The 22431-nt window shown below is 68.3% G+C and overlaps 2 protein-coding genes across 3 annotated transcripts; both read right to left on the bottom strand.

Moving 5' to 3' along the window:
• Positions 1-1356: 1356 nt before the first annotated feature.
• On the bottom strand, positions 1357-9639 carry USF1 (upstream transcription factor 1). The gene is given in 12 exon segments (XM_063357541.1): positions 1357-1526; positions 1659-1787; positions 1886-1980; positions 2631-2645; positions 2648-2688; positions 2840-2927; positions 3104-3296; positions 3388-3489; positions 6149-6267; positions 8296-8345; positions 8497-8556; positions 9504-9639. Coding segments are annotated over 12 exon segments (1110 nt in total). The 5' UTR covers positions 9632-9639; the 3' UTR covers positions 1357-1436.
• A 404-nt stretch (positions 9640-10043) lies between these two features.
• On the bottom strand, positions 10044-21434 carry ARHGAP30 (Rho GTPase activating protein 30). 2 transcript variants are annotated; one of them, XM_063357521.1, is made up of 11 exons: positions 21101-21434; positions 20507-20609; positions 17521-17665; positions 17335-17417; positions 17103-17210; positions 15993-16120; positions 15711-15864; positions 14106-14206; positions 13886-13963; positions 12262-12974; positions 10044-11503 (listed from the first exon to the last, which is right to left on the bottom strand). In XM_063357521.1, the coding sequence occupies exons 1-11, from the start codon at positions 21207-21209 to the stop codon at positions 10118-10120; spliced, it is 3108 nt and encodes a 1035-aa protein (XP_063213591.1). In that variant the 5' UTR covers positions 21210-21434; the 3' UTR covers positions 10044-10117. The 2 variants fall into 2 exon arrangements, with proteins under 2 accessions (XP_063213591.1, XP_063213592.1); XM_063357522.1 differs by lacking the exon at positions 21101-21434 and having other exon boundaries at positions 17521-17661; positions 20507-20577.
• Positions 21435-22431: the final 997 nt, after the last annotated feature.

Below are 22431 nucleotides of genomic sequence, written 5' to 3'. Positions count from 1 at the left end.
CACCCCCTCCCAGGGCTCCCAGTGCCCTCCCAGTACCCCCCAGTACCTTCTGGTACCTCCCACCACCCTCCAGCACTCACCCTGCCTTCCCAGTACCCACCAGTGCCCCCCCAGTGCTCCCAGTTGCCCTCACAGTACCCCCCAGTGCCTTCTGGTACCCGCCCGTGCCCTCCCAGTATGGACCAGTGCCCTCCCAGTGCTCCCAGTACCTGCCACTGCTCTCCCAGTACCCCCCCTTGGTGCTCACCATGCCTTCCCCCTACCCACCAGTGCTCCCAGTAACCCCCAGTGCCTTTCAGCACCCCCCCAGTACCTTCTGGTACCTGCCACTTGCCCTCCCAGTACCCACCAGTGCCCCCCAGTACCTTCTGGTACCTGTCACTGCCCTCCCACTCCCGGTACCGTCCCCCAACCCCCACCCCAGTATGTCCCAGTACCTCCCAGTACCCGCCCTGCTCCCAGCCCTCCCCTCTGCTCCCGCTATTCCCAGTGCTCCCACGCACCCATCGTGGTGCAGCGATGTCACACCGTGACATCACAGCGGTGACATCGCAAGGACGCTGCCGCCCATCACGGGGGGACACTGGGACACTGGGGGGGGGGCCAAGGAGGGTCCCTGGGGACCCCCCACCCCCCCCGCCACCCCCAAGGGGGGGTGCTGGAAGGTGGGGAATAAACTGTAGGACCTGGAAAAACAAATCACTATTTTTATTTATTTTCGCTTTTTTTAAATTCAGAGAGTTTTAAAAAAAAGTCTGGCCGGGCCAGGCCAGCCGCAGCGGGCGGGGGGGGGGTGGGGGGGGATCTGCGGCCCCCACCCCCCACCCCAGGACCCCCCGCGGCCGCCCGGGGCCAGCAGGGACGGGGTGGGGGGACACACCGCAACCCCCCGGAAGGGGATGGTCCCCCGGGGTGGAGGGGAGTCCCGGGGGGGGTGGGGGCAGGGAGGGGGGGGTGGCCCGAGGCAGTGCTGGGGGGGGGGCAGCGGGGCCCGCCAGGCCGAGAGCGAGTGCACGAAGCGCAGGGAGGGGGGGGGAGGTGAGAGAGGAGGGTTGGGGGCGGCGGGGGGGAAAAACACGGTGACACCGGAGGGGGGGGGACGACACAGGGTGACGGCGGGAGGGAAAAAGGGGGGGGTTGGATATGGGGGGGGGGGGCACAAACCAAACGGGGCTCCTCATGTCACGCCGGGGAGGTGCTCGCTGCCGAGGGGGGGGTGGGTGGTGGGGGTCAGGCCGCAGGGAGGGAGGGAGGGAGGGAGGGAGGGAGGAGGAGGAGGAAGGGGGTGGGGGTGTGAGACCCCCGTCCCCCTACCCCCGTCCCCTCGTGTCCGTCCTGTCGTTCCCCCACCCCCCCTCAACTCCCAAACACAACCCCCCCCTCCCACCCCCCCCCCCCCGAATCCCACCGCGGGGTCCCCGTCCCCGCCGTCCCCGTCAGTGGCTGTCGTTCTTGATGACGATCTCCACGCCGTGCTGGCGCAGCTGCGCCCGCAGGATCAGGTTCTTGTTCTTCAGATCCTCCACCTTGAGGAATTAAAAAAAAAAAAAAAAACAAAACACAAAAAAAACAGGGGGTGAGGGCCAGCATGGACGTGCACCCCCCCAGATAAAAACTAACCCCCCCCCCCCCCGCCGCCCCCTCCCCAGCCACGTCACCTGCTGCCGCAAGACCTCGTTGTCCATCTGGAGCTGGTCGAGGCCCTGCAGCTCCTCGGAGAGGCGGTGGTTGCTCTGCCGCAGCTCCTGGATGTAGTCGCAGGCTTTGGAGAGGATCCCGCCTTTGCTCTGGGGGGGCAGACAGGTAGGGGTGAGTGTTGGGGGGGGGGGGGTGTCCATCCCCCCCCGCCCAAGCCTTCCCCTCGCCCCCAAGGGAGGGTCTTTACCTGCCCCGACTTGGTGTTCTCCATGGAGCAGTCGGGGATGATCTTGGAGAGCTGCACGATCCAGTTGTTGATCTTGTCCCTGCGCCGGCGCTCCACTGCGACGTGGGGGGGGGGAAAGGGGGAAGGGGGGGGGTCAGCAGCATCCCCCGACACCCCCTTGGCAGGCGCCGAGTCTCCACATCCCCGGCGGGGTGTCATCCCCCCACCTCCCCGGCCAAACCGGCACCCTCTTGGCCGGGTTGGGTGGCACCGAGCCCAGCACCCCCAGAGAGGGGCGGGGGGGGGGGGGGGCGGATCTGTCTGTTGTCGCCCCCCCCCGCCCCGGCACCCAGCTCTGCCCGCTCCAGGGCGGGGGCGATGAGGACAGGCGAGGTGATTTTTGAGTCAAACCAGCCGCTTTTGGCCTCTTTGAGAGGTTGGTTTTGAAGCCAAAGGAAGGAGGATCCCGGCTGGTGCTTGCACCCACGCTGGTGGCTTGTCGTCCCCCCCCCGCGCCGTCCCCTCTGGGCCAGGGGCCACCTGGGTGTCCCCCACCTTCCCCAAGGTTTGAGCTCACCCTTCCCAGCTGCTGCTAATTACGGCTAATTACAGCCCTCCCAAACGAGGTTCTACCCTTCAAATGAGCCTTGTGGCGCGTCCTTAGAGCTTTCCATCGAGGAGCCGGGGACCGACAGCGTCAAGGTCCCCCCTGTCCCCCACCGAGCATGGGATGTCCCCCCCCCAGCCCCTGCCCTGCCATCAGTACCTTCGTTGTGCTGCGCCGGCGCTTCTCGTCCCGGGTGGCCCTCGGCGCCTCCGACTTCCTGGGGGGAGAGCGGTGACATCGGTGCCGGTGACACCGGTGGGGACCCGGATGGGTCCCAGTCTCCCCCGCGCCCGGGGGGGTGACGCACCCCCACTTCGTTTGTGGGGGTGTCGGTATGGTTCGAGGGGGGGGGGGGGCGCGGTACTCACGGGGAGTAGGGGTGGGCGCGGGGGACGATGGACCTCTGCGTTCCGCCCTGCAGCACCTCCTGGGGCGACATCATCACGAAGAACTGGCCTGAACGGCCCCAAAAAAAAAGGAGAGCGAGGAGGGGGTCAGAGGGGGGAGCGCCCCCGAAAGGACGGAGGGATGGGGACGGTGACACACGCACACACACACACACACACACACACACACCCCGCCACCCTCCACACACACACCCCGCCACCCTCCACCGCCGCGAGGGCCGTTACCCGTGGGGGTGGGCTGCCCCAGCAAGGCCTCCGAGTTCTGCGTGGTGACGACGGCGGTGGCGGTGGTCCCCGCGCCGGCGGAGGTGCTGGTGTCGGCCACGGCCGTGGTGGGGAAATAGGTGTAGTGAGTCTCGGTGGCCGTGGCCTCCGTCTCCACCGCATCCTCGCTGGTGAAGGCGCCCTGGATGACGGCCTGGAGGAGAGGGATGAAAGCCAGGGTGGGGAGGGGGACGCCGAGGACGGACAGCCCCCCCCACCACCACCACCACCTCCCCGGCACCCACCTGTGTCATGGACTGGGCGGCGGGGTAGCCGCTGATGGCGCTGGTGCCCTCCGTCTGTCCGTCCAGCTGCCCGTCCGCCACTTGGATCACCCTGTACATCACCTGCCCGCAGAGCCCCGGCTGCCACCCGGCCATCGGACCCCGAGGCGGGGGCAAAAAAAAAAAAAAAAACAAAACCCTTCTGACCCCTAAAACCGCCCTTCTGGCCCGCCCCCGCCCCCCCGAAAACCCCTTCTGACCCCCCCAAAAAAAAAACCACCCTTCTGACCCCAAATAACCCCCCTCCTGACCCCAAATAAACCCCCTCCTGACCCCTCTCTAAACACCCCCCTTCTGACCTCCAAAATCCCCCCTTCTGACCCCCCCCACAAAAAACCCTTCTGACCCCCAAACCACCCTTCCGACCCCAAATAACCTCCCTTCTGACCCCCCAAAACACCCCCCCGTGACCCCCCCAAAACACCCCCCTCTGACCCCCCCAAAACACCCCCTCTGACCACAAATAACCTCCCTTCTGACCCCCCAAAATCGCCCTTCTGACCCCCAAACCCCCCTCCTGACCCCCCAAAAAACCCCTTCTGACCCCAAACCCCCCTCCTGACCCCCCAAAAAAACCCCTTCTGACCCCCAAACCCCACCCTCCTGACCCCCCAAAAAAACCCCTTCTGACCCCCCCAAAAAAAACCCCTTCTAGCCCCAAACCCCCCTTCTGAAACCCCCCAAAAAACCCTTCTGAACCCCCAAAAATCCCTTCTGACCCCCCAAAAAACCCCCTCCTGACACCCAAACCCCACCCTCCTGACCCCCCAAAAACCCTTCTGACCCCAAACCCCACCCTTCTGATCCCCCAAAAAACCCTTCTGACCCCCAAACCCCCCTTCCAACCCCCCCAAAAAAGACTTTGACCCCCGCAAAAAACCCCTTCTGACTCCCCGCAAAAAAACCCTTCTGACCCCCAAACCCCTCTTCCGACCCCCCAAAAAACCCTTCTGACCCCCAAACCCCCCTTCTGACCCCCCAAAAAACCCTTCTGACCCCCCCCCAAAAACCCCCTCCTGACAGCCAAACCCCACCCTCCTGACCCCCCAAAAAACCCTTCTGACCCCAAACCCCGCCCTTCTGACCCCCCAAAAAACCCTTCTGACCCCCAAACCCCCCTTCCAACCCCCCCAAAAAAGACTTTGACCCCCCAAAAAACCCCTTCTGACCCCCCGCAAAAAAACCCTTCTGACCCCCAAACCCCTCTTCCGACCCCCCCAAAAAACCCTTCTGACCCCCCAAACCCCCATTCTGACCCCCCAAAAAAAACCCTTCTAACCCCCCCAAAAAAACCCCTTCTAGCCCCAAACCCCCCCTTCTGACCCCCCAAAAAACCCTTCTGACCCCCCCAAAAAACCCCCCTCCTGACACCCAAACCCACCCTCCTGACCCCCCAAAAACCCTTCTGACCCCCCAAAAAACCCTTCTGACCTCCAAACCCCTCTTCCGACCCCCCCAAAAAACCCTTCTAACCCCCCACACCCCCCTCCTGACCCCCCCCAAAAAAAAACCCCTTCTGACCCCCCAAACCCCCTCCTGACCCCAAACCCCACCCTCCTGACCCCCAAAAAAAAACCCTTCTGACCCCCCCAAAAAAACCCTTCTAGCCCCAAACCCCCCTTTTGACCCCCCCCAAAAACCCTTCTAACCCCCCCAAAAAACCCCCCTCCTGACACCCAAACCCCACCCTCCTGGCCCCCCAAAAAACCCTTCTGACCCCAAACCCCCTTCCGACCCCCCAAAAAACCCTTTGACCCCCCAAAAAAACCCCTTCTGACCCCCCCAAAAAACCTTCTGACCCCCCAAACCTCCATTCTGACCCCCCAAACCCCACCCTCCTGACCCCCAAAAAAACCCCTTCTGACCCCCCCAAAAAAACCCTTCTAGCCCCAAACCCCCCTTCTGGACCCGCCCAAAAAACCCTTCTGACCCCCCCAAAAAACCCCCCTTCTGACCCCAAACCCCGCCCTTCTGACCCCCCAAAAAACCCTTCTGACCCCCAAACCCCTCTTCCGACCCCCCCAAAAAACCCTTCTAACCCCCCACACCCCCCTCCTGACCCCCCCAAAAAAAAACCTTCTGACCCCCCAAACCCCCTCCTGACCCCAAACACCCTTCTGACCCCAAGCCCCGCCCTTCTGACCCCCCAAAAAACCCTTCTGACCCCCAAACCCCTCTTCCGACCCCCCCAAAAAACCCTTCTAACCCCCCACACCCCCCTCCTGACCCCCCCCAAAAAAAACCTTCTGACCCCCCAAACCCCCTCCTGACCCCAAACCCCACCCTTCTGCCTCCCCCAAAAAACCCTTCTGACTCCCCCCAAAAAACCCTTCTGACCCCCCACACCCCCCTCCTGACCCCAAACCCCACCCTCCTGACCCCCCAAAAACCCTTCTGACCCCAAACCCCGCCCTTCTGATCCCCCAAAAAACCCCTTCTGACCCCCAAACCCCTCTTTTGACCCCCCAAACCCCCCTTCTGACCCCCCCAAAAAACCCTTCTGACTCCCCACACCCCCCTCCTGACCCCAAACCCCACCCTCCTGACCCCCCAAAAACCCTTCTGACCCCAAACCCCACCCTTCTGACCCCCCAAAAAACCCCTTCTGACCCCCCCAAAAAACCCCTTCTGACCCCCCCAAAAAAACCCTTTTGACCCCCCCAAAAAAAACCCTTTTGACCCCCCCCGACACCCCCCCCCCCCGGGCGCGGGGGCTGCCCACCTGCGTCCCGCCGTTCTCTGTGCGGAAGACATACTTGATGTTGGGGTCGGGGAAGGTGGCCGCCGACTGGATGCTGGCAATAGCCACGCTGGTGGGATCCTCACCTGTGGCCACTGCACCTTAAGGCAGAAAGGGGGGGCGGGGGGGGGGTGGGGAGGGGGGGGGGAAAGGCCATGACGGGGGACGGGGACGCGGCCCGGGGGTCGGGAGGGGGTGGTGGTCCCCATGCCACGGAGGGGAGCTCGGAGCCGCGTCCCCTCTCCCAGGGGTGAGGACAGGGCTGGCATTAGCCCGCCACGTGCCACCGGCCACATTGTGCCCGGTGCCAAACCGGGCGCAGTGGGGGCTCGTGGCCTCCTCCCAGGGTAGCCCGAACCCACCCCCCCGCCGCGGCACAGATTCTACCACGTTGTGCCGGTGCCAGGGCTAAACCAGGGGCTAGTGGCCTCCTCCCGGGGTAGCCCAAGCCCCCCACAGTACAGGGCCGGGAGGTCCCTGTTCCACAGAGCATAGCTCAGAGCCACGTCCCCTCTCCCAGGGGCAAGGACAGGGGCTGGCATTAGCCCGGCATGTGCCACCAGCCACACTGTGCACCGTGCCGGGGCTAAACCAGGGGCTAGTGACCTCCTCCCGGGGTAGCCCAAGCCCCCCACAGTACAGGGCCGGGAGGTCCCTGTTCCACAGAGCGTAGCTCAGAGCCGTGTCCCCTCTCCCAGGGGCAAGGACAGGGGCTGTCATTAGCCCGGCATGTGCCACCAGCCACACTGTGCACCGTGCCGGGGCTAAACCAGGGGCTAGTGGCCTCCTCCCGGGGTAGCCCAAGCCCCCCACAGTACGGGGGGGGGGTCCCTGTGCCACAGAGCGTAGCTCAGAGCCGCGTCCCCTCTCCCAGGGGCAAGGACAGGGGCTGGCATTAGCCCGGCATGTGCCACCAGCCACACTGTGCCCCGTGCCGGGGCTAAACCAGGGGCTAGTGGCCTCCTCCCGGGGTAGCCCAAGCCCCCCACAGTACAGGGGGGGGTCCCTGTTCCACAGAGCGTAGCTCAGAGCCACGTCCCCTCTCCCAGGGGCAAGGACAGGGGCTGGCATTAGCCCGGCATGTGCCACCAGCCACACTGTGCCCCGTGCCGGGGCTAAACCAGGGGCTAGTGACCTCCTCCCGGGGCAGCCCGAGCCCCCCACAGTACAGGGGGGGGGGTCCCTGTGCCACAGGAGGGAGCTCGGAGCCGCGTCCCCTCTCCAGGGGCAAGCATGGGGGCTGGCATTAGCCCAGCATGTGCCACCAGCCACATTGTGCCCAGTGCCGGGTCTAAACCGGGCATGGCCAGGGCTAGTGGCCTTCTCCTGGGGTAGCCCGAACCCCCCCATGGCGCAAAGCGGGGCGCCCTTGCCACGGAGTGGAGCGTGGAGCTGTGTCCCCTCTCCCAGGGCCAACGACGGGGGTTGGCATTAGCCCGGCACATGCCACCAGCTACACTGTGCTCCATGCCGGGGCTACACCGGGGGCTAGTGGCCTCCTCCCGGGGCAGCCCCATCCCCACCACGGCGCAGAGGGGGGGTCCCCATGCCACAGAGGGGAGCTCGGAGCCACGTCCCCTCTCCCAGGGGCAAGGACGGTGGCTGGCATTAGCCTGGCACTTGCCACCAGCCACACTGTGCCCGGTGCCGGGTCTAAACCAGGCATGGCCAGGGCTAGTGGCCTTCTCCTGGGGTAGCCCGAACCCCCCCACGGTGCAAAGCGGGGCACCCTTGCCACAGACTGGAGTGTGGAGCCGTGTCCCCTCTCCCAGGGGCAAGGACGGTGGCTGGCATTAGCCTGGCACACGCCACGAGCCACACTGTGCCCCGTGCCGGGGCTAAACCGGGGGCTAGTGACCTCCTCCCGGGGCAGCCCGAGCCCCCCACCGCACAGAGTGGGGGTCCCTGTGCCACAGAGGGGAGCTCAGAGCCACGTCCCCTCTCCAGGGGCAAGGACAGGGGCGGCATTAGCCTGGCACGTGCCACCAGCCACACTGTGCCCCGTGCTGGGGCTAAACCGGGGGCTAGCGGCTTCCTCCCGGGGCAGCCCGAGCCCCGCGCCCCCCACCAACGGCGCAGAGAGGATGGGGGGGTGTGTGTGTGTGTGGGGGGGGGGTGTCCCCGCTCACCTTCCTGGATTTGCACCGTTCCCTCTTCCGTCTCGGCTGCTTTCTGCTGCCTGCCGGGGTGAGGGGGGGGGGGGTGTGAGGCACCGGGGACCCCCGTCACACCGGAGCCGGCACCCCCGCGACCCCGTTACCGGCGGAGAGCCGGGATGTTTGGGGGTGGGGGGGGGTGGAATATAGGGAAAAGGGGGCGTCGGGACTCACCCCTTCATCGCTCCGCGCCCACGGGCATCAGTCGCAGAGGAGCCTCCGGCCTTCACAGCCCTGCGGGGAGCGGCGGCAGCTGAGGGACGGGCCCGGCCTTCCTCCTCCTCCTCCTCCTCCTCCTCCTCCTCCGGCCCGACGCCAGCCCCCCCCCACCCCGGGGAGGGACACGTCCCCGGGGGTGGCAGGGGGACAGCGCGGGGACAAGCGGGACATGGCGGGGGAGGGGGGGGGGGGGGTGCGAAGGCACCGGGGGACGCGGCAACCGGGCCCCGCGTCGGCCACCGCAACCGGCCACAGGCCACCATGGCTGCCTCCGGTCGCCACCGTGCCAGGACACCGGCCACCACCGGGCAGCAGGCGGGGCCTCCAGCACCATTTTGGCCCCCCCCCCCCCGTTTCGCTTTCGTATCCCGGGTGACACCGCTGTCCCCAAAGCCACCCACCCCCCCCCCCCCCCCCGGGTGACACTTTGGGGGCCGTGTCCCGTCACTCCCCCCCCCCCCCCACCGCTGACCCCGGACTCGCCGCCGCCACCGCGCTCCGCCCCCCACCCCCGCCCCCCGTCTTTGTCACCGCTCAGGGGACCGGGAACGGGGGGGGGGGGGGGGGGACACACACGGACGACACACACACGGCAGCACCGGGCCCGGCTCGGCGGCCCCCCCACCCCGGCCTTGCCCCAAAACCGGCCGCTCCCGGGAGGGGGATTGGCCCGATGTCACCCCCCCACCCCGGGCAGGGAAAGGGGGCGTCCGCGGGGGGTGACAGGCGCGGGGGGGGGGGCGCCGCCGCGGCCGGGAGGGGGGTGACAGGCCCGGGGAAGGAGGGGGGGGGGGACCCGCACCCCGCCGGGGGAAGCGACGGCTGGGCCCGGGGGCCGCGGCCGGGCCCGCACCCACCGGGAGCGTCCCCGCGGGCCGGGAGAGGGGAGAGGGGGGGTCCCGTCGGATTCCGTCCGGTCCCGTCCCGCCCCCGCCGCGGCCCCAGCCCGGCCCCGCCGTTACCTCGCCGCGCCGGGCCGCCCTGCGCGCGCTCGGCCCCTTGTCTCGCCATGGAGCCCCGCACATGCGCAGGGCGCCGCCGCGCCGCCATGACGGGTGAGGGCGGAAGCCGGGCTCGCCGCCGCCGCCATCTTGGGCCGGGGCGCCGCGCACCCCCGCCGCAGCGCGCCGCCGCCGCCGCCATCTTGGCGCCGGGCACGGGGCCTCCCCCCGCTACTCTTCCCCTTCCCCTTCTTCCCCTCCCCGCCCCGCCGGCGCCATCTCGCCGCGCGCCAGCCGCCATCTTAGACGGCGAAGCGCGGCGCTTCCGCCCGGCGCCATCTTGGGTGAGGGCGGCGCCATCTTGGAGGCGGGCGGTGGCCACCTGCCTTCGCACCCCGCTTGCCACAACCGCCCCCCACCGCCGGTCCCCAGGGACCCCCCCTCCCTGCTCACCCCCCCGCCCCGTCCCGGCTCTTGGTGCTGCGTGGGGACCCCCCGCGCCGCCCCGCCCTGAGGCCGCCCCGCGCGCCACCATGTTGCGTGGAAGGAGGCCGTGGCGGCAGACAAAGCCTTTATTGACCCCGTTGTCGCCCGCACAGGGGCACAAATGTCCGCCGTCCCCGCGTCCCCGCAGCTCAGCGCTCGCCCGCCGCCCCCTCGGCCTGTGCCGGCGGCCGGGTGAGGCTCCGGCGGCTCCTCCCCGTCGCCTCGGCCTCGGGGGCGGCCACGCAGCTGAGGGGCCGCAGCAGCCGTGGCCTCAGGGGACTCCTCTGGAAGGGCAGGGCCTTGGGGGCGGCGGGCGCCGGCTCCCCCCCGCTGTAGGTCTGGATCCTCCTCACCGGCGCCTGGGCCGGCTGCTGCTGGGCGGCCATGGCCACCGCCTCGTCGAAGGAGACGCTGCCGCCCTCCCGCCATCCTGCTCTCCTGCCCGCCCCAGGAGGCCCCTCGGGAGCCGGGGGGCTGGGGACCCGCTGGGGGGTCGCGGCGGCGTCCCCCGCCATGGCTGGGGGTGTCCACGGCTGCAGGGCCGGGGGGATCTTGGCGAATTGAGGCTTGGGGGGCACGACGGGGACGGAGCGGGCCTGCTGCACCCGCACGGTGCGGGCGGCCAGGCGCGCCGGGGCGCTGCCGTCATGGCGCAGGACGGCCACGGCCTCGGGGAGCCCCGGAGCCCCGGGGGGCTCAGCCTGGGTCGGCGGCGGGGCTTCGGGGGGAGCAACGTACAGCTCCGGGGCTGAGGCGGAGAGCGAGGGGGAAGCGGGGCTGCTCCTGGGGGCGGCAACGGTCACCTCCATGCTGGCCGTGGCGGGCGGGAGAGCCTTGGGGACAGCCTCGGGGACAACCTCGGGGACAGACCCGGGGACCAGGGGCTCTGCTGGCTCCTGGGGGGGCTCCTCCGGTGAGGAGGCTGGAGGGGACCCCGTTGAAGGCGGGGGTTCGCCCTCCCCAGGCTCCTCTGGGGCGGGGGGACTGGAGCCAGCTCCATCCACTTCGACTTCACCATCTGATGTGTCGGGAGCCGGCCCCGCTCCCGCACAGCCCCCGGCTCCTCCGGCCTCGTCCCCCGGCCCGGCTTCGCTGCTGGACTCAGTTCTGCTGGGGTCGGTGCCGCCATCTGCCGCCCCCTCCCCGCCACCTCCCTGCCCTGGGGGTGTCCCCCCCTCTGCCGGCACCCCGGCGGGGTCCCCAGAGTGCTCCCCCTCACCCAGAGCATCCTCCTCCGCGGGGTACAGCCCTGGCGTTGGAGACCTGTCCTGCGGCACGGCGGTGCCTTCGGCGCCGGCTCGGGCCGGTGCCTGGGTCTCCAGGGAGGTCCCCTCGCCCGGTGGCTGGTGGGGGAGCTCCAGCAATGCCACCAGCGGGCTGAGGTCGTCGTGGGCGCTGAGGAACATGTCGTCCGAGTCGGTGTCCCCGGCGCGGTCCTCGGCGTCGGAGCCGCTGGGAGCCATGAAGAACATCTCGTCCATGCACTCCTCGATGGAGAGGTAGCTGTCGGGATGCTCCACTGGGGGCTCTCCTGGCTGGGGACGGAGACAGGGACAGGCGGGAGTGTGACAGTCACACCGGGGACCCCCCCAAACCCACAGAGCACAGCCCTGAGACCCGGCACTAGGGCTGGAAGGGTCGATGCCACCCTGTCCCCTCCATCCCATCGCTGTCCCCTCTGTCCCCATCCCTGTCCCCTCCATCCCCATCCTTGTGCCCTCATCCCCATCATTGTTGCATCCGTCCCATCCCTGTCCCCTCCATCCCCATCCCTGTGCCCTCCGTCCCCATCCCTGTTCCCTCCATCCCCACCTATTCCCTTCCATCCCATTCCCGTCCCCTCCATGCCATCCCTGGCCCCTCCATCCCTACACCATCTTCTCCATCCACATCCCATCGCATCTCTGTCCCCTCATCCCCATCTCTGTTCCCTGTCCCCATCCCTGTCCCCTCCATGCCATCCTTATCCCCTCCATCCCCATCCCTGTTCCCTTCATCCCATCCCTCCATCCCTGTCCCCTCCGTCCCATCCCTGTCCCCATCCTTGTCCCCTCCATCCCATCTCTATCCCCTCTGTCCCCATCCCTGTCTCCTCCATGCCATCCCCGTCCCCTCCATTCCCATCACTGTCCCCTGCATCCCATCCCTATCCCTTCCATCCCGTCCCTGTCCCCTCTGTCCCCATCCTGTCCCCTCTGTCCCCACCCTGACCAGGGACAGTGGAGGTGACCCTCTGCCCGCCTCCGGCACTCCCACCCCGGCCCAAAGCCCAGGGACGGCCGTGCCAGCTTACGTTCATGAACCCGCTCTCCATCCCCTCCTCCATGGCCGGGGACCCCTCGCCGTCCCCCGGCAGGCTGTCCGGCAGCAGGGACCACGCCGCCGGCTCCCCGTCCCCGCCGCCCTCCAGCCACGTCTCCTGGCTGTCCAGGAAGGCGAAGGAATCCCGCAGCTCCAGGGAGAGCCGGGTCTGCTCCGCGTCCGCCTTCCCCTCCCCTGCCGGGGGGGACTCGCCCCGCTGTGTCCCCCGGCACCCCGGGGGTCCCGGCGGCCGCCCCTCCCCGGCGCGGGGCTGGGGATCCCCGTGGGAGCGTGGGGCGGGCGGCGGGGGGCTGGCGGGGGGGTCCCTGCCCTGGTCCAGCGCCGGGCAGGGCAGCCCCCGCGTCAGGCGGGAGAGGTTGGAGGTGATGTGGAAGGGGACGGTGACGGAGAAGGGGCCGGAGATGTGGACCCCCGCGCACTTCTCGGCACGGCTGCGGGCGGCCTTGGGCGAGCGGCCGGGGGCCACCAGCGAGGCCCGGCCGGCTTTGGGGGTGGTGGGCTCCGACTTGGTGCTGCTTTCGCCCTCCGACTCGGGGCTCCGCAGCTCCTCCGGCCCCTTCGGCTTCTCCTCCAGGCTCTCGTCCAGCTCGGGGCAGCTCCCCGGCGGCGAGGGGCAGGTGTCGAAGCTCTCCCGGCGCTGCGGCGGCTGCTTCACCGACCGCTTCTTGCTCAGCCGAGGGTCGTCTGCGCCCGGCGGGGGGGAGAGTCAGGGCCCGGAGGTGTCCCCTGTCCCCTCCCCGCACCTGGGGACCCGGCTGGGTGGCACCACGGAGGTTGCCGAGCTGGGGGACGGGGGCGATGCCCGGCAGCTTGTCCATCCCCATCCCTGTCCCCTCCATCCCATCCCTGTCCCCTCCACCCCTATGCCATCTTCTCCATCCACATCCCATCACGTCTCTGTCCCCTCCATCCCGATCCCTGTCCCCTCCATCCCATCCCTGCTCTCCCCATCCCATCCCATCCCATCCCATCCCATCCCATCCCATCCCATCCCGTCCCTGTCCCCTCCATCCCATCTTTGTCCCCTTCATCCCTGTCCCTTCCTCTCATCCCTGTTCTCCCCATCCCATCCCATCCCATCCCATCCCATCCCATCCCGTCCCTGTCCCCTCCATCCCATCTTTGTCCCCTCCATCCCTGTCCCCTCCTCTCATCCCTGCTCTCCCCATCCTATCCCATCCCATCCCATCCCATCCCATCCCATCCCATCCCATCCCTGTCCCCTCCATCCCATCTTTGTCCCCTCCATCCCTGTCCCCTCCATCCCATCCCTGCTCTCCCCATCCCATCCCATCCCCATCCCTTCTCTTTCCCATCCCCGTCCTTTCCCCATCCCATCCCATCCCATCCCATCCCATCCCATCCCATCCCATCCCATCCCATCCCTGCTCTCCCCATCCCATCCCATCCCATCCCATCCCATCCCATCCCCGTCCCTTCTCCATCCCATCCCATCCCACCCCATCCCACCCCGTCCCATCCCATCCCTTCTCTCTCCATCGCCATCCCTGTCCCCTCCATCCCCTCCCTTCCCCACCCTGTCCGGATGATCCCACCTCGGGGACGGTTCCCGCGGGAGGGCGCATCCCTCTTACCGTCGCTGGCGAAGGGGACGGAGCTGAGCGAGTCCATGCTCTTGGCCGGCCGCAAGCTGATTTTACCGCACTTGTCGTCTGGGGAGGGAGGAGAAGGGGAACGGGGACTTGTGGGGCAGCAGTGGGGTCGGGGCTGGGGACACCCCGAGCGATGGGGTCCTTCCCTCCGGACCCCAGCCCGGGGCGGGGGGACAGGGGACGGGACCGGGGGCTCCCCCACCTTTCTCCTCCGCCTTCGCCAGCTTGCGCTTGGCCTCGTGGCTGGAGCGGCCCAGGTTGAAGATGGATCTCCATTTCTTGGCCTTCAGGGAGCCCTTCCTCCTGCCGGATCCCAGGCGTCAGGGGCGGCGGGCACCCCTGAGCACCCCTGGGCACTCTTGGGGACCCCTGGGGACCCTTGGGGACCCCTGGAAACCCCTAGGGACCCTTGGGGACCTCTGGAGACCCCTTGGGATCATTGGGGCCCCTTGGGCACCCCTGGGGACACTTGTGGACCGCTGGAGACCCCTGGGGACCCTTGGGGACCCTTGGGCATCCCTGGAGACCCCTGGGCACCCCTGGACATGCTTGGGGACCCTTGGGACTCCTGGGGACCCCTGGAGACCCCTGGGCACCCTTGGGGACTCCTGGGTATGCTTGGGGACCTCTGGAGACCCCTGGGCACTCTTGGGGACCCCTGGGGACCCTAGGGAACCCTTGGGGACCCCTGGGCACCCCTAGGGACCCTTGGGGACCTCTGGAGACCCCTTGGGATCATTGGGGCCCCTTGGGCACCCCTAGGGACACTTGTGGACCGCTGGAGACCCCTGGGGACCCTTGGGGACCCTTGGGCATCCCTGGAGACCCCTGGGCACCCCTGGACATGCTTGGGGACCCTTGGGACTCCTGGGGACCCCTGGAGACCCCTGGGCATCCTTGGGGACTCCTGGGTATGCTTGGGGACCTCTGGAGACCCCTGGGCACTCTTGGGGACCTCTGGGGACCCTAGGGAACCCTTGGGGACCCCTGGGCACCCCTAGGGACCCTTGGGGACCCCTGGAGACCCCTGGGGATCATTGGGCCCCCTCGGGCACCCCTAGGGACACTTGTGGACTGCTGGAGACCCCTGGGGACCCTTGGGCATCCCTGGAGACCCCTGGGGACCCCTGGGCATGCTTGGGGACCCTTGGGTATGCTTGGGGACCCTTGGGGACCCCTGGGCGTGCTTGGGGACCTCTGGAGACCCCTGGGCACCCTTGGGGACCCCTGGGCACTCCTGGGGACCCTTGTGGACCCTTGTGGAACCCTGGGCACACATGGTGACCCCTGGGGACCCCGGGGCATGCTTGGGCACCCTTTGGGACCCCTGGGCACACTTGGTGATGCCTGGAGAGCCCTGGAGACCCTTGGGGACCCCTGGAGACCCTTGGACACCCCTGGGCACACTCGGGACCCCTGGGGACCCTTGGGAGCCCTTGTGGAACCCTGGGCCCACATGGGGACCCGTGGGCACCCCTGGGAACCCCTAGGGACCTCTGGAGACCCCTGGAGACCCTTGGACACCCCTGGGCACACTCGGGGACCCCTGGGCACTCCTGGGGACCCTTGTGGAACCCTGGGCACACTTGGTGATGCCTGGAGACCCTTGGGGACACCTGGGGACCCCTGGAGACCCCTGGGGACCCCTGGGCACCCTTGGGGACCTCTGGAGACCCCTGGGCAACCCTAGGGACCCCTGGGCACCCCTGGAGAGCCCTGGGGACCCTTGGGGACGCCTGGGGACACTTGCATGCGGGGGGGTGGTGGTCCCCAAAGAGGTGGCGGGGGGGATGGCGGTAGGTCCTACCTGTGGTCGCTGAGCTCGATGATGGTGTGGTAGGGCCGGATCGGGGGGGGCCCATCGCCTTGGCTCAGCGCCGCCGGCACATGGTACGGGGGGGGCTGCGCGTCCCCCGGCACCCCCCCGCCCAGCAGCAGCGAGCGACGGGGGGACTCGCCGCCTGCGGGACACCGAGACGGGGGTGTCAGGGTCCCCTCCCTGTCTGTGTGTGTCCGTCTGTCTGTGTGTCCTCTCCCACCCACCCCCCCCCACCCCCCAAGACACTGTCCCCCCGGGGGGGGTCCGTACCGCGGAGAGGAGCGTCCCCGAAGAGCTGCTCGACGTGGGTGAGGACGAACTCCACCACGATGGACTGGACGCGCACCTCCATGAACGCCGCCGTGCCGTTGAACCCCGTCGCCTCGATGTCCTTCGACCTGGCGGGGGGGGGACAGGGACGACGGGGGGACAACGCAGACCCTTAGTCTCCCCTCCCGCGGAAAAAGGGGGCCCCTGGGGGTCCCCAAGGGTCCCCGAGCATGCCCAGGGGTCCCCAAGCATGCCCAAGTGTCCCAAGGGTCCCCAAGCATACCCAGGGGTCCGCAGAGGTCCCCAGGGGTGCCCAAGTGTCCCCAGGGGTCCCCAATGATCCCCGAGCATGCCCAGGGGTCCCCAAGGGTCCCCGAGCACACCCAGGCGTCCCCAAGTGCCACCAAGGGTGCCCAGGGGTCCCCAATGATCCCTGAGCATGCCCAGGGGTCCCCAAGGTCCCCAAGGGTCCCCAAGCATGCCCAGGGGTCTCTGGGGATGCCCAGGGGTCCCCAATGGTCCCCGGGGATCCCCAAGGGTGCCCAGGGCTCCCCAGGGGTCTCCGGGGGTCCCCAAGGGTCCCCAGGGGTCTTCAGGGGGTCCCCAAGGTTCCCTAGGGGTCTCCAGGGGTCCCCAGGGATGTCCAAGGGTCCCCAGGGGTCCCCAGCAGTCCACAAGTGTCCCTAGGGGTGCCCACGGGTCCCCAATGATCCCCAGGGGTCTCCAGGGGTCCCCAAGGGTCCCTAGGGGTGCCCAGGGGTGCCCAAGCATGCCCAGGGATCCCCAAGAGTCCCCAGGGGTTTCCAGGGGTCCCCAAGGGTTCCCAAGGGTCCCCAGGGGTCCCCAAGAGTCCCCAGGGGTTTCCAGGGGTCCCCAAGGGTCCCCAGGGGTCCCCAAGAGTGCCCAGGGGTGCCCACCACCCCTGATGCCTGGGGTCCGGCAGGAGGAAGGGCTCCCTGAAGGCCAAGAAATGGAGATCCATCTTCAACCTGGGCCGCTCCAGCCACGGGGCCAAGCGCAAGCTGGCGAAGGCGGAGGAGAAAGGTGGGGGAGCCCCTGGGTGCCCGTCCCCCCATCCCGTCCCCCCCGTCCCCCGTCCCCGGCGCTCACCGCAGCAGGTTGGGGGCCCAGACGATGGCCAGGTTCCTGGCGTGCATGTTGGTGCGGCTGCTGTGGGACGCCATGCGCAGGAGGTGCCTCATCAGGAACTCCAGCGTCCTGCGGGGCGCCGGGGCGCGTTCGGGAGGACAGCCATGCCCACGCCGGGGGCTTCGGCGTCCCCGTCCCCCTGCTCCCCACCCCCTTTTTTTTATTTTTTTTTTTATTTTTTTATTTTTTTTACCTATAATGGGGCAGCGGCAGCTCCTTCAGCACCTCCTTGATCTTCACCAGGCGAGCCTCCTCCATCTGGATGGCCACCGCGTCCTGCTTGGGACACGGGGATGGGGTGGCACTCGTGTCACCAGGGTTGGGGACCTCTCGGGGTGGGGGGAGGGGGACGATGATGAGGACGCAAGGACACACTCACGGCGAATTTGTCATAGAGCTGGTAGGTGAGGAGCGGGTTGGGGAGCTCGCGGAAATAGGCCTTGCAGAGGGAGCTGACGCAGTGGATGTCCTGCAGGTAGACGTCCTTCTGCAGGTCGGGGCAGCGGTCGCCATCGAACTCCTGCCTGCGAGGGGGCGGCCGGCTCGGCAGGGGGACGGGGATGGGGACGGCGTGGTCCCCCTCTCCTGCCCCGCTGGGCTGCCGTGCCGGGGTGTGTGTGTGTGTGGGGGGGGGTGGTTTCGCCAGGGCGGGTTGGGATCCGTCCCCCGGAGGTGTCCCTGTGCCCCCCGCCTCGCCAAGGTGGGGAGGGTGTCCGGGCTGGTCCCCGCCAACGGGGCTTGGGGACGCACGCGAGGACTGTCGGGGTCCCCAGGGAAGGGACTTGGCCCCGGTGGGCTGCAAATGGGGCGAGTTCGTCAGCCGGGTCCTTCCACGGCACGGCCGGGATGGCGGGGACAGGGGGACAGCAGGGACAGGGGGACAGCAGGGACAGGGGGATAGCGGGGACAGGGGGATGGCAGGGACAGGGGGACAGCGGGGACAGGGGGATGGCGGGGACAGGGGGACAGGGGACGGCAGGGACAGGGGGACAGCAGGGACAGGGGGATGGCGGGGACAGGGGGACAGGGGACGGCAGGGACAGGGGGATGGCGGGGACAGGGGGACAGCAGGGACAGGGGGATGGCGGGGACAGGGGGATGGTGGGGACAGGGGGACAGGGGACGGGAGGGACAGGGGGACAGCAGGGACAGGGGGACGGCGGGGACAGGGGACAGCAGGGACAGGGGGACAGCGGGGACAGGGGGACAGCAGGGACAGGGGGATGGCGGGGACAGGGGGACAGGGGATGGCAGGGACAGGGGGACAGCAGGGACAGGGGGACAGCAGGGACAGGGGGATGGCGGGGACAGGGGGACAGGGGACGGCAGGGACAGGGGGACAGCAGGGACAGGGGGATGGTGCGGACAGAGGGACGGGGGATGGTAGGGACAGGGGGACAGGAGGGACAGGGGGACAGCAGGGACAGGGGGATGGCGGGGACAGGGGGATGGCGGGGACAAGGGGGATGGCGGGGACAGGGGGGGACAGTGGGGACAGGGGAGATGGGGGGGACAGGGGGATGGCGGGGACAGAGGCGGGTGGTGGGGACAGAGGGGTGAGGAGGACAGGGAGATGCTGGGGACAGGGGAGATGGCAGGGACAACAGGGACGGGGGGGGACAGTGGGGACAGAGGGGTGAGGAGGACAGGGAGATGCTGGGGACAGGGGGATTCCAGGGACAAGGGGGATGGTGGGGACAGAGGGGGTGACAGGGACGGGGGGATGCTGGGGACAGGGGGATGGCAGGGACAAGGGGGATGGTGGTGGCAGGGGGGTGGCGATGACGGGGGGATGGCGGGGACAAGGAGGATGGCGGGGACGGGGGTGACGGGGACAGGGAGACGCTGGGGACAGGGGGGGGACGGGGACAGGGAAACGGTGGGGACAAGGGGATGCTGTGGGTGCCAGTGATACAGGGACACAGAGGACGTGGAAAGCCCGGGGACACGGGGGACACGGGGATGCTGGGGATACGGGGGGATGCTGGGGACAGGGGGGATGCCGGGGACACTGAGGACACAGGGGACGCTGGCGATGGTGGGGTTCTCGGGGACCCAGGAAACGGGGAGGAAAAACACTGGAGGGAAGAACCGAAAGAGTGAAAAAAAAACCCCCAAAACAACAAACCAAAACAAAAAAAAAACACCCCAACCAAACCAAATATGGAAATAATGAAAGAGAAAAAGAAAGGGGGAATGAAAAAGAAAATAAACCAGAAGGAAGAAAAGAAAAAAAAAAAAAAAAAAAAAAAAAGGGAAGAAAAGGAACAAGCGAAAGAAGGGGCTGAAGCGGCCGCGAGCGGGACGGGGCGGGATGGGGCCATGGGGCAGGATGGGGCCGTGGGGCGCCCGAGGGGACGGTGGGGCCGGATCCCAGCACCGGCGTCGGCTCCTGCGCTGGTGGTGTCCGACCCCCTCCCGACCCCATCCTGTCCCCATCCATCTCCCTCCGCCTGGTCCCATCCCGTCCCATCCCATCCCGTCCCGTCCCATCCCACCCCATCCCCGCCCTCTCCCCGCGCTCTCCCGTCTGGTCCCACCTCATCCCACCCCCATCCCCGTCTCCATCCCGTCTGGTCCTGCCTCATCCCATCCCCGTTTCCACCCTCTCCGGTCCCGTCTCCCTCCTCTCCCCTTTTCCCCGTCTCCATCCCGCCTGGTCCCGTCTCCATCCCCTCCTCACCTCCCAGCCTTCCGGTCCCAGCCCCGTCTCCACCTCCATCCTGTCTGCTCCCGTCTCCATCCCATCCCCACCTACCACCTGGCTCCCTCCTGTTTGCCTCCTGTTTGATCCCATCTCCAGCTCCAGCCCAGCTCCCTCTGCCCCCGATCTTCATCCCACCTGCTCCTGTCTCCATCTCCATCACCTCCATCTCCATCTTCTCTGTCTCCATCCCTTCTCCAGCATCTCCATCCCAACTGCTCCATCTCTATCCCGTCTGCTCCCGCCTCCATCTCCATCCCGTCATCTCCATCTCCATCCCAACTGCTCCATCTCCATCCCGTCATCTCCATCTCCATGCCATCTGCTCCGTTCTCATCCTGTCTCCATCCCATCTCCATCCCTTCTCCAGCATCTCCATCCTGTCTCCATCCCAACTGTTTCGTCTCCAGCCCGTCTGATCCTGTCTCCATCCCCATCCCAGCTTCTCCTGTCTCCATCTCCACCCCATCATCTCCATCTCCATCCCACCACCTCCATCTCCATCCCGTCTGCTCCGTTCTCATCCCGTCTCCATGCCATCTCCATCCCTTCTCCAGCACCTCCATCCCATCTCCATCCCACCGTCTCCATCCCCATCCCAACTGCTCCATCTCCATCCCACCATCTCCATCCCCATCCCGTCCCACCCCTCCCTGCTCACCGCAGCCGCTGGATGTTGGAGGAGACCCCGGAGAGGCGGTAGATGCCGTCCACCACCCCGTGCTGCTCCACGAACTCCGTGCAGCTCCTCAGCACCTGGGGCACTGCGGGACGGGCACCCCGGGTCCCCCGTCACCCACCTCCCCCTGTCCCCTCCGACAGGGAGGACTGGGGTCACCCACCCCCCGCTACCCGGTGACGACGTCCCTATGGGGCGAGTGGCCCCCGCCATGGCCAAGACCTTGGGGCATGAGTCCCCCTGGCAGACCGGGGCCACCGGAACGCCGGGGACGAGGCCACCCATCCTGCTCCCCTTGGGGCCGCAATGGGGCAACCGAGATTGGAGCCGCCGGGACCCCCCGAATCTCGGAGGGGCCTCGGCGGCGGCCGCGCCGCTTGCTCAACCACCGGTGATGCAACCCCATGGCGTGAGTCACCCCCCCCGGCTCCGGTCCCCTCCCCGCGGCACCCCCCCTCCGGCTTCCGGCACCCCCAAGGCAAAGGGGGGTGGGGGTGGGGGTGATGGGGGGGGGGGGTGTGGTGTCTCGGCGGGACCCCATGGGTGGGGGGACGCCGCTGGGTGCTGGGCGCTTACCGTCCTGCCCCGACTGCTGGAGATGCTCGAGGAGGTCGCAGCCGAAAACCCGCTCCTTGCCGCCGCCCTTGCGCCTCGCCTTCTGCCGGGCCTTCAGCGCCAGCGACATGGAGGCGGCGCGGACCACCCCCCCCCGGCCCCGTCCGGCGGCGGGGTCAGACCCTGCCCATGGCCCGAGCCGGGGGGCGCGGGCACCCCCAAGGCGGCGGGGGGCGGCCGGTGGGGGAGGCGAGAGGAAGCGGCCCCCCGGGAAGGAAACGCGGCGGCCCCCGGGGGCCCGGACGCAACCTCGAGGGCCCGGGGCGTCCCGCTGGCGGGGGCAGGAAGGCGGCGGTTGCCTTCGAGGCCGCTTCCTGCTCCTCGGCGCGTCGAAACCACAGGGCAGGGCGCGGGCGGCACGCTTGCGCACGCCGGGGCACGCTTCCGCGCGCTCCCGCCGGCACGCTCGTGTGAGCTCGGGCACGCTCGGGCGTGCTTGCAAGAGCTTGGGCGTGCTCATGCACGCTCGCGCATGCTTGCATGAGGTTGTGACGCTTGCTCGTGCACGCTCGCAGGAGCTTGGGCGTGCTTGCACGCGCTCGGGCACACTCGTGGTGCTTGCTCGCGCACGCTTGCAAGAGCTTCGGCATGCTCATGCACGCTTGCGCTGCTTGCTCGTGCACGCTCGCGTGAGCTCGGGCATGCCTGTGCATCCTTGCAAGAGCTTGGGCGTGCTCATGCACGCTCGCGCACGCTCGCATGAGGTTGTGACGCTTTGCTCGTGCACGCTCGCAGGAGCTTGGGCGTGCTCGCGCACGCTTGCAGTGCTTGCTCACGCGCGCTTGCCCATGCTCGTGCATGCTTCCATGAGGTTGTGACGCGCGCTCGGGCACGCTCACAGGAGCTTGGGCATGCTCGCCCGTGCTCGTGCACACTTGCGATGCTTGCTCACGCACGCTTGTGTGAGCTCGGGCATGCCCAGACGTGCTTGCAAGGGCTTGAGCATGCTCATGCACGCTCGCGCACGCTTGCATGAGGTTGTGACGGTTGCTTGTGCACGCTCACAGGAGCTTGGGCGTGCTCATGCACTCTCTTGGTTCTTGCTCGTGCACGCTTGCCCATGCTTCTGCACGCTTGCATGAGCTTGTGCATGCTCGCGCATGCTTGTGATGCTTGCTAGTGCACGCTCACACGAGCTCGGGCACGCTCGCACGCGCCCGTACATGCACTGGGACGTGCTCGCGCGCACTCGTGCATGCTCACGCACGCTTGTGGTGCTTGCTCGTGCACGCTTGCGTGAGCTCGGGCATGCCCGTGCGTGCTCGCGTGACCTTGCGCGTGCTCGCGCATGC

Source organism: Chroicocephalus ridibundus, chromosome 21, assembly GCF_963924245.1.
Source record: "Chroicocephalus ridibundus chromosome 21, bChrRid1.1, whole genome shotgun sequence".
Lineage (NCBI taxonomy): Eukaryota > Metazoa > Chordata > Aves > Charadriiformes > Laridae > Chroicocephalus > Chroicocephalus ridibundus.
The sequence above is the reverse complement of the archived record's forward strand: the minus strand, read 5'-3'. Positions and strand labels throughout refer to the sequence as shown.

Bases quoted from the DNA above. Each gene is read 5' to 3' on its own strand.
- ARHGAP30 (XM_063357521.1), bottom strand. From the start codon at position 21,209: ATGTCGCTGGCGCTGAAGGCCCGGCAGAAGGCGAGGCGCAAGGGCGGC. The intron at 17,211-17,334 runs GTAAAAAAAATA...GGCGCCCCGCAG, and splicing joins CTGCCGCTGCCCCATTATAG to GACGCTGGAGTTCCTGATGA. The intron at 13,964-14,105 runs GTGGGGGAGCCC...CTCCCTCCCCAG, and splicing joins GGCGAAGGCGGAGGAGAAAG to ACGACAAGTGCGGTAAAATC.